Source organism: Anarrhichthys ocellatus, unplaced genomic scaffold (assembly GCF_004355925.1).
Source record: "Anarrhichthys ocellatus isolate YVR2014 unplaced genomic scaffold, GSC_Weel_1.0 scaffold228, whole genome shotgun sequence".
Taxonomy (NCBI): domain Eukaryota; kingdom Metazoa; phylum Chordata; class Actinopteri; order Perciformes; family Anarhichadidae; genus Anarrhichthys; species Anarrhichthys ocellatus.
In genome coordinates, this window is record NW_022280258.1 from 106,681 (window position 1) to 117,267 (window position 10,587).

Consider the following 10,587-nt stretch of genomic DNA (forward strand, 5'->3'; position numbering starts at 1 on the left):
CTAATTTGTTAAAAAGAGGCAGGGGTTTTGTTCAAAATCACTGATTATTGCAATGTTTCATAATCAGTCTGCCTGTAGCACCAGGTGCGTCATCACCATGGCAACCAGTTACTACACGCACGCAGGCTCTCTCTCTCTCTGTCTCTACGCACACAGATGACTTGGAGATATTCAGTCAAAGGCATTGTTAGACCTGTCTGTCTGCCTGTCTCTCTCCCACTCTGTCTCTCTCTCCTCTCTGAGTCTCTATCATACAGTCATTCAGGTCTTAGATATTTTTAGAGGACTCCCCCCCCCCCCCCATTTCAAATTAAAAGCTACACAGAATGAATTCTAACTGGAATGCTTGTGATGAAGCCTCTCATTTTAGTGTCAAACATTATGATTCTGTCTCCTCTCCCCCTCTCTCACCCACCCAGTCCCACCCTTTCAAAATAAAAGCCCCACAAATACAAGATTCAATCCAAGAGTATGAATCTAAAATGCAGAAAAGAGAGTAGCGCTATCTCAATTGAACCTGAATGACTCTACCGGTAACATTGGCGTGTGTATATATTGCGATTACTTCGGGCAGTAGAAGCCACACTGTCAAAATTTCTTTAGGAATTTTCTAGTTAATATTAGTATTAATGTGAATGACATGGGGGGGATATCTGTGGACTCACTTTGGAGATACAACCTGCTGCTGGATAATGGGTAAAGAATTTACGTTGTCTTTTTCCACTAAAGGTTTGCATTGTGTGACTGAATCCCGGAGTTATGTGCTTTGGTCACACATGGGTTTCTAGGGTGTACAGTGACGCTCTCCCAATGTGTGCTGGGTTTATACCTCTGCGGCAACTCTGCAAAGAATAAATCTGAGCCAAAACTTGTTTAGAACATTTGCCATTTTGCAACAGGCAGGTTTTATAACATGCATCCAGCTGTATAGCTGCTGCCACTCTCTGCTGTGGGGCCTCCACCCTAATGTCCACCTTCCACCCTAATGTCACCAAGAGCCCTAAACTACACTCTTCTGCCAGTCCAGAATCCTTAGGAATCCCTTCCATATTGGAGGATTCTGTACCTCACGATTTACTGCAATGTCAACATTCACTGTCAAATGACCCATTATGTAGCGAGGTGTGGAGGTTGGAGGCGGATGGGCGTGTAGTGAGTTCTGCTCTCATGCAGAAGACAGTTTGTGTTCTGTCAGATCTTACAGAGCTGTAATTAACGTTTGCCTTTTTAGAAACCAAAACCGCAACGAACCTGCCATAACCATGCTCTTTGCCGACAGTTACTTAAACTATACACTCCTTAACTGTGTTTTGTTTCCCTAACCATACCAAAGTTCCCATGTGCAGATGTTTTACAAAGAGTGCATTTTAAAAATGTAGGCATTGAAAATAAAAACGGTTGAACAGTGAATATGGATCACATAGGCTGTTGAACATAATCCAGGGTTTTGTTGAATCATCCAATGTGGACGTTCTAAATATGTGTTTTTAGTAATCAAGTAATGAAAAAAGCTGCCTGGTGTCAGAATAATCGCATTAAATGATCTTCTTGATTCTAGGTTGGCGTTCCCTCCAACCTGTACTCTTTGTACCACGCTGCTCTGCAGCTGAAGCAGAAGAATGAGCTGGGAGTTTATTTAATGAACCTCACCGTGTCTGATCTGTTATACCTGGCATCGTTACCACTGTGGCTTCAGTATTTCTTTCAGGTAGACTACAACCACTCATCTACAAAAATTTCGAGAAAAAAAAATTTAATTTGTGTTGTGATTTTTCACAATACATTATAGGTAGGTTATCGCTGTCTATGGACTTTTTTATGCAGCTCCTAATATCTGAACAAAAATGTGTGTGAACAGACATTGTAGACTTATTTTGATATTTGTTCATTATAGAATGTGATGTCAGTCTAATTATACCTTTAATTTTTATTTATCCATGTAACAGTCCAGCTCCATCTGCTTTTAACCAAGTGTTACCTACCTGTTGTCTCGTAAACCGAGCTAGTCTACTCTCATGTATGTGTGTTGCTGTTTCAGGATGATGACTGGAGTCACAGGGAGTGGTTGTGTCAGCTCTGCGGCTTCCTGCTCTATGAGAACATCTACATCAGCATTGGTTTCCTGTGCTGTATCAGCCTGGATCGCTACCTGGCTGTGGTCCATCCTTTAAGGTAATTTATAACAGCAGGTCACCGCCACTGTTACCTTTTCATAATATAATATAAGATTTGTAATATATGAGCTTTAATTTAACGCTAATTACCAGTTTTCTCCTTTCTGTCCCTGTTCTGTCTCCAGGTTCACCTCTCTCCGCTCTATGAGTGCAGCGTGGCTTGTCAGTGTCGTCATCTGGCTGAAAGAGATCGCCATCGGTGTGGTTTTCTTCCGCAATAAAGAACTGAGCAAAGACCGCAAGAACCAATCAGTGTGCTTCGAGCACTACCCCATGCAGCCGTGGGAGTATCCCATCAACTATTACCGCTTCATTATTGGCTTCATGTTCCCGCTGGCTATTCTATCGGTATGATAGCCGTTTTACTACAATAATAATCTAATTTTAAAAGATTTTGATACTGTAGCACTTTACTGCATTTGATCACATTTGTGTTGATTTATTGATATTTTGAACACATATATTTAATGACAATGACCTTTTTGTGCCTGAAATCTCTGCTTTAGTATTGCTGTCGGAAGACACCCACACAGGTGTTTTCACTTATATTTCCTAATTAGACCTCTTGTCAGGACTGTGTAGATCAACACGTTCTTACTCACAAGTCGTCAAATACCGATGCTTGGTCAGTGGCCTTACGCTTCAAACTATGACTTTCTACCACCATGGCGTCAGTTTTGAACGCGTCAGTTCCTTCTTGTTACGTGCATGGTGTCTTTTCAAAATAAACTTCAGTGTTCACAAGAAATGTACAGTTTCCACTCGTTACATGCATACAGTGTCTTTTCAAAATAAGCTACTTTTACTACTACTTTTAAAACTGGTCTAGGAAAAGATTGGGGTTTGGGTTCAAATAAGTATGTTTGTTTTACGTAACTGACTTTAGCAAAGTACGGATGTTTTGTGAAAAAACTACAGTAAAATAAGTAAACGTGAATTTTTTGTTTGACCCATCCAACCTCCCCTACTACTACACGAATTTGCTCACTCTTTATACTACGTCAGTTGCTCTTACTGTCTAATTATGAAGTGGATGAGTTCACATCAGAGCTTGGAGCACCTCATACAGACGCTGAAGGCTGCCTCGGTGCAAGCGGCGATATTTGACGAGTTGGGAGGATGAACAGGTTCTGTAGACGTGCACAAACTGCACTTGTGTGGAGTCTCCTGTTGGGACAATTTACCCTGTTTTCAATCTTACTAGTCCATAGAGTTTTGTGACATCATATAAACACTCAGCATAGCACCACCCAGCTTTAACATGGCGAGAGAGTCTTTGTGGGACATTCAGAGTGACAGATGATTGGCCTATATTTAAAACACCACACTTCATTTTCCCACCCACTGATAGCTGGGCTGTAAATAAAACTCCCTCTTGAACAGTTGTTTCTGGTAATAGATGGAAGCTGACATCATCCCTAAACATGGATAACAGAGCTGTGTCTCCAAAGAGAACTGATGTATAAGCCATGCTTCCAGTGTGTTTGTGTTAATCAGATTGAGTTCTGAAAAGACTCTTTTCTCAGTTAGAGTGAGATTCTTCTCTACTTTTGCTTCTGTTAAACTACATTTTAGCATGTCACAGATAAATATTTCAATGGTTTCATTGTTAAAGTAAAATGTAACAAGCACAAGATTGTGGTCTAAATGGTCTTTGATAAACAAGGAACTGACTCCAGAGAATGTGAGGAAATGACCAAGTTGGTAGCTATTTGGCAAAGGTTAGGGGACACAGTCTTGCTTTACTGCACAACATCTATTAGTAAATGACTTCTGTTTTTTCTGTCCAGATCAGCTACCTGTGTGTTCTCCGTGCCGTGGGTCGGAGTGCTGGGACTCAGCCGGATCAGAAGACGAGGATCAGGCAGTTAGTCAGCAGCACCGTCCTCATCTTCCTCGTCTGCTTCTCCCCCTACCACATCTTCCTGTTAGTACGCACCCTGCTGGAGCGAGACTGCAACTTTATTGCAGGTACAGTGCATTTTTTTGCAAAGTCATCCAGTGACTAAAAGCCTTTACACACCGAGGGCGTCTTTTATTTGTACGATTAGTTTGTACGCCAATATACGTAGAAATCTTGTTTTTCCCAAACAAGGTTGATTTTTCTGAGCTTTAGCGCTGCAAATAAAGGCATCAACCAATCACGTTTTACAAAACGGACATATTCGAATGTACAATATACAACAACATGGAGGCTCTGTAGTCTGAACCAAGACGGCAAAATTTATTACAGGGATTGGGACTGAAAATTCACTCAAAATGTTAAGTATTCGCTGTCCCATGCCATGGTCACGGACCATACAGTAACTTCTGACGTCAGAAATAAAAAAATACAAACTCTCTGACTACAGGCCGGTTTCTGGAATGGAGCCTTCGAGAACTTCCCGATGGTCAGTCTGTTCCTGGCTTACAGTAGCTTTAGGCAATAAAACAATTAAGCTCAGACCCTGCTGTGGGTCAGTTGTAGTTGTAGTTGGTCCTCTGCTTGCACAAATTCAAACCTTTTATTGAACAAGTGTTGCAGCTCTCACTGCCTGTATGAATGAAGGTTTCAGGGGGAATATTCGCATTTTCGTGTAATTTATTCATCACGCCCTCAATGTGTTCAGACCCTATGGATGAAAACTTTTTTGTCTTAACCATGTGGCCTGTGTCGTTATTTTACAGAAATATTTAACTACTACCACCTGTCATTGTTGCTGACCACCCTGAACTGCGTGGCCGACCCTGCTCTCTACTGCTTCGTAAGCGAAAGTGCCCACCGCGGCCTGTACAGAGCCATAGTCAGGCCTATTGTTAGGATACTATGCTGCTGCTGTCGCCGTGGCAACGCCAACCCTGCCACTGATTCCCAGGAGGTCGCCACCGACGACAACAACGGTCATCCGACCGTGGTGCTGCTCACGCACACCAGCACACTCAACAACTTCAAAACAAACATTCCCACCAAAACCACAATTTTTATCACACAGACTGATGTAAAAACTATCATACCCTTAATTGTACAGAATAATGGACACTCTGACAAACGTGTGGACAGTGATGGAAAGCCCAGCTGTGTGACAGGCATTGAAGAGCCAAGCCAAGATACAGAGAGGACTCAAGAGACTGAACGCCAGCTAAAACAATCCAGTGAGCAGTCAGGAACCAAGCTAGTAGAGGCATCAGAGCAGTGGGATTTAGACAATAAGACTGCCCGTAAATACTCAATCTAGCAGTGGCCCTAAAGAGAGCCTGCTGCCCACTCAGCTGTGTTTACATCATCATCACCATCATCCAAAGGCATTGGACAGAAAACATTTTCTTCTCTATCTGGAGTGACTTTACTGAGTTGTAATACAGCAGGATTCGCCTACAATGACGTCTTTGTTGCCTCTGTAAATGCCCCTGTAGCCCACCTACTCAATTCAAATTTAGTTCAGGATCTTGAGATTATACTCCTGTTGCATGGGAGGTGAATTGGAGAGGGTCTACGAAAATATAGAATTTAGGAATATGCCTACAATATCAATTTAAACGAATATACTGTCTAATGTGCAGAGACGCCTGGTTAGCTTAATACAGCTATACTGTCCTATGAGTTCAAACTCCCATGCATTCCTATGTAGCCCTGACATACATTACTTCCACAAATGGATATTTAACAGTCAACATTTATTTTAACATCAACATTGTGACCCACAGAAACATACAATATAACACAATAATAATACCAAGGATGTGATAGTCCGTGTGACAGTACGTTGGAGCTCAGTTGAAATCCTGAAGGAACAGTTGTGGTGTAGCTACTCACTGTTCCTCGGTTACTCAGACTTGATTTCTTAACCTTGCAAACAGGCTAGTGCTTTCAAATCCTCTTCTGCTCCGTCAGTTGAAGTCACGAGCAGAAAACTACCATGAAAAGCAGCACACTTAATTCCTCTTCAAAGCCGCACCGTTACTCCACGAACATCCGCGTTCAGCCCTTAGCACGACTGTCCTGTCCGCCTTCTCGTCTCCCCGAAAAGAAAACCTCACTACAGTTAGAGCTTCCTGTTAAACACTTCTATACTATCTTTTCAGTTCTCTACTATGTATTCACATTGTCCAGTGTCCGTGTTTCTGACGTTAACAACAACCATGTCATTCCTCTCCGCTCTCTCTTTGTTTTCTTCGCGCGTCCCGGTCCTTAGTCCCGCTCCCTTGAGCACCCGGTAGGTTACCCCAGTCTCATCAGATTCTTCTGATTTGCTGGCAACACATTTGACACCTGACCAACCAATACTATAAGGACAGGAGAGGTTCAAAGGCAACTCGAACTGTTGGACACATAAGTACTTTTCCAAACTATGAACACAAATGCAAAAGTACTGTTTTATAGACATTTAAAAAAAACAAAAACATGTAAACAAATTAGCAGGGCGCTACACCCAGTTTACATTTCTCTGGTTTGTAGACATGGGAGCAAAATGGAGGTGCAGTTTGCAAAATGGAGGTGCAGTTTGAGATCAACAGAAGGTTAATGAATCCTTAACTTATAGATCAGTTATAAGCAATCATTAACAACAATGTTGCCAGCAGTAGCATGGCCATAATTCATGTTGTGGGTGGGCATATAGAAAATAAGGGGGGGCTACCCCCAAGACGAAAATAGATAACTATTACCATCGCTCCACAGTCACTCTTAACTGCATTACAGGCACCAGTTATTTTAACTTATGGCTAACTAGCTTCATAGGCCCCACCACTGCTCTGAGCAGTACGTCACTGTACGCTGCGTGACAGAGGACAATCGTGGATGAGGTCTTGACATTCAGAACAGAATGACACTCAACACAACAGAAAACCATTAATATAACTATCAGTTACAATTTATAACATAAGCTCTATAATGCGGATTCTTATCTCTACCAAGAAGCAATCTATAATGTGTAATTTACATTTTGGACACATTACATTACTATTGTACTGTTAGAAGTTGAAATTATTCTTATATTTGTAATGATGTGACCGCAGGCAGAAACCCTTTAATATTGATAAAAAATCGGTTAATTTTGCAGCATAATCTGTATACAATTCTTCCTGCCATATAATCCGTAAAAATGACGTTGACAATAAATTGACCCTGTGGATAAAGTAACAGCACAGAGCATTCGGTATCAGAGCAAACATGATAACAACCGAACTGGAAGTGGTGCTGATGCCACACCACCACGGCATAACACCACTGTGCATGGTGGCCAATTGTTTTGATCAGAAATATAAGGTGTAAGGAATACTAATGCAGCTATACATTTCCTGTTAATATATACATGGATTTCCTCATGTTTGCCGTCTTGTCTGATGAGAAAAAAAACGTCTTAGTTTCTAATGAAACTCTGGGTAGGGGTTGAATATATTTAAGTTGACCATTAATATGACAGAAATCTACCAACTACCAACCTTCTACAGTATTATGTTCAGCATAATGTAACATCCATGGTGGCATTGAATTAGAAATCATTGTCTTTAAAGCAGTACTGTGTAACCTTTGTAACTGTGTAACAGCCAAAATGGTCAATAATTGACAAATAAGGGATAATGGTGAATCCTGGAACATGCAAGTGTAACAACAGCACGTGTCGAGGAGAGTCGTCGAGTTAGCTAACTGACCCAGTAACGTCAGTCACAAAGCAATTGCTACCTAAAGTTTACGGGCTAGCTAACATTAGCAACCATATGCTCATGAATTTAACTTATTTGTTACCGGATGTTTATTTATTTATTTTGTCAAAAGTTACACGGTCTTGCATTAAATAGTAATCTCTAAATCATTTTGCTTGTTTTACAACTTTAACTTTTACCTTAACTTTGTAATACCCAACATTTGTTTTTAAAAGTGCTGCTATTGATTGTTGAATATTTTTGAAAAAAATACCTGTCATTTTAAGAGCTGATACTATGTGTAAGCAAATGGCTTTGGGGGACTTTACATTTCCACGTTGGTGTCAGTGAATGCAGCATGTGAGAGGCTTTAAAGCGGCCAGTCTGTGGTTTTTAACGTTATGCATCTGTGTTTAGAGAAAACAATCTCTAATGCATGCTATTTGCACCTCCACGCATGCAAATAGCTATACATGTTGCTATTGTAAAACGTTAGTTTCTATCAAAGTATAGCATTACTTTAAATGTTATAAAAATATAAATTATTGTCAAAATGTCAACAATATGAATTAACCATGACTTTATGGTGCAATATTTAATTGTTACAGAGATGTTTCATTATGGTGAAACTCATTTGTTATGGAACATTATGGTCAAAGAATCTTGTCATAATTAATGATGAAATTACATATTTCACAGTGACAAATGATAAATAATATTTTCATAAATCTTTGAAACTGTATACCAAAAAGGACAGCTTCCCTTTTTCTTTTTAAATGGTGCGGCCCCTGTGTAGGCACATGCAGCAGCCGTGATGTGTGTGTGTGTGTGTGTGTGTGTTTGAGTGTGTGAGTTTGTGACACTGTGGTCTCTGTGTGGTTTCAGTCTGATCTCAATCTTCCCTTTCTGACGCTGGTAGTGTCTGACGAGTGCAGGGTGTGATGCAGTTTTTGCGAATAAATAAAAATCATGTATACGTATTGTAAGATCCATATGAGACTTGATAAGATGTCTTAAGTGACTTGTGTAACAAACATGTGGAAATGCTCCTTTAGTTGCATTACTGACTACGTCACAGCCAACAGCCCTCAGTTGAGGTCATTCAGTCTGCGGAGCAACATAGTTTTTTGACCGTTGTGCTAACGTTGTGACAAGTTGAGCAAAGAATGTATCTTGTAACTTTATTTTGTTGAGTAAACCTTTTTAAATGAAGCTACTGCCTACGAAGAATCATTACGCATCAAGCTTATCGCCAAACCCAGACTGTAACAGTAGTGGTAATGTGGACTATCGGACGGAGGGAAGATTGCCGCTACACGTATATTTTTGATAACTGTCTGCAACACTTTTCGTTATTAATGTGTAGTAATGCAGTTATTGTTGGCGCTCTCATCAACCTCCTTTCCCAGCTGCAAAGGTTCCAGCACCGACAGACAATTAGAAACTAGCTGGTGTTAACTAGCAGTTTTCAGCTAGAGACCAAACCAGAGCTAAAAAGAGATTGAACATTGGAGTGACATTCACCAGGTGAACACAAACACAACGCCACATGAATGTCTTCTGAGGCAAATTTGTGATTTTGGGCTATACAAATTAAATTCAATTGTCTGCTTGATGTGTACATATCCAAATGTTTGCTAAATTCTTTAGCCAAATCAAAACAAAATGTTGAAAATGTCAATGTAGCAATCAATTAATACAGATTTTAAAAAGAATAAAGGGGCATGCTAAGGCAAAAGGCATTCGCTTCCATTTGATCCTTCACATTGTGATTGGTAGCAATATACGGTATACTAATAATTAGTAATAATTGGACTATCATTCATTTCTGCTGTAATCTGATAATCTAGGTTCAGCAATCTCTTACCTGTGTCTGAGTATCTTTTTCAAAACCATTTTCAATATATTTACTCTTTAGTGGACAGTTGACCCACAAACCCAAAATACATATTTTCCTCCTACCTATTTTTAAATTGAGATTGTTTTAGAGTGAGTCAGTTTTTGAGTCGGGAGATATCCTCAGTAGAAATGTCTGCCTTCTTTCAAATGTTTTGGACTATAGCTAAAGCTAAAAAAAATACATCAAAAAAACTAAACAGCGTCAGCAGTGATGATTGTTTTTGACATTTTAATTACATACTAGACTATGCCTTTTTGACATAATATATCATGGCATTTTTATGACTTTTTTGACTTACTATACTATAGCTTTTTATCACTTATATGACATACTATACTACGACTTGTGACTTTTTTTTACATTCTTTACGATTTTAAATGATTATTTTGACAATACAGTGGGTAGGGAAAGTATTCAGACCCCTTTCAATTTTTCACTCTTTGTTTCATTGCAGCCATTTGCTAAAATCAAAAAAGTTCATTTTATTTCTCATTAATGTACACTCAGCACCCCATCTTGACAGAAAAAAACAAATGTAGAAATTTTTGCAAATTTATTAAAAAAGAAAAACTGAAATATCACATGGTCATAAGCATTCAGACCCTTTGCTGTGTCACTCATATTTAACTCACATGCTGTCCATTTCTTCTGATCCTCCTTGAGATGGTTCTACTCCTTCATTGGAGTCCAGCTGTGTTTAATTAAACTGATTGGACTTGATTAGGAAAGGCACACACCTGTCTATATAAGACCTTACAGCTCACAGTGCATGTCAGAGCAAATGAGAATCATGAGGTCGAAGGAACTGCCCAAGGAGCTCAGAGACAGAATTGTGGCAAGGCACAGATCTGGCCAAGGTTACAAAATAATTTCTGCAGCACTCAAGGTTCC

At 39.9% G+C, this 10,587-nt stretch overlaps 1 protein-coding gene across 2 annotated transcripts in view; it reads left to right on the forward strand.

Annotated features, from left to right (window-relative positions):
- Positions 1 to 9,980, forward strand: part of gpr68 (G protein-coupled receptor 68) — a 30,668-nt gene extending 20,688 nt beyond the window's left edge. For both annotated transcript variants that reach the window (XM_031879112.1, XM_031879113.1), the window contains 5 exons: positions 1,559 to 1,708; positions 2,039 to 2,172; positions 2,300 to 2,522; positions 3,965 to 4,145; positions 4,842 to 9,980. In XM_031879112.1, the coding sequence (XP_031734972.1) occupies positions 1,559 to 1,708; positions 2,039 to 2,172; positions 2,300 to 2,522; positions 3,965 to 4,145; positions 4,842 to 5,389 (1,236 nt within the window). In that variant the 3' untranslated portion in view covers positions 5,390 to 9,980. The remainder of the gene's footprint in view (positions 1 to 1,558; positions 1,709 to 2,038; positions 2,173 to 2,299; positions 2,523 to 3,964; positions 4,146 to 4,841) is intronic.
- The last annotated feature ends 607 nt before the right edge of the window (positions 9,981 to 10,587 follow it).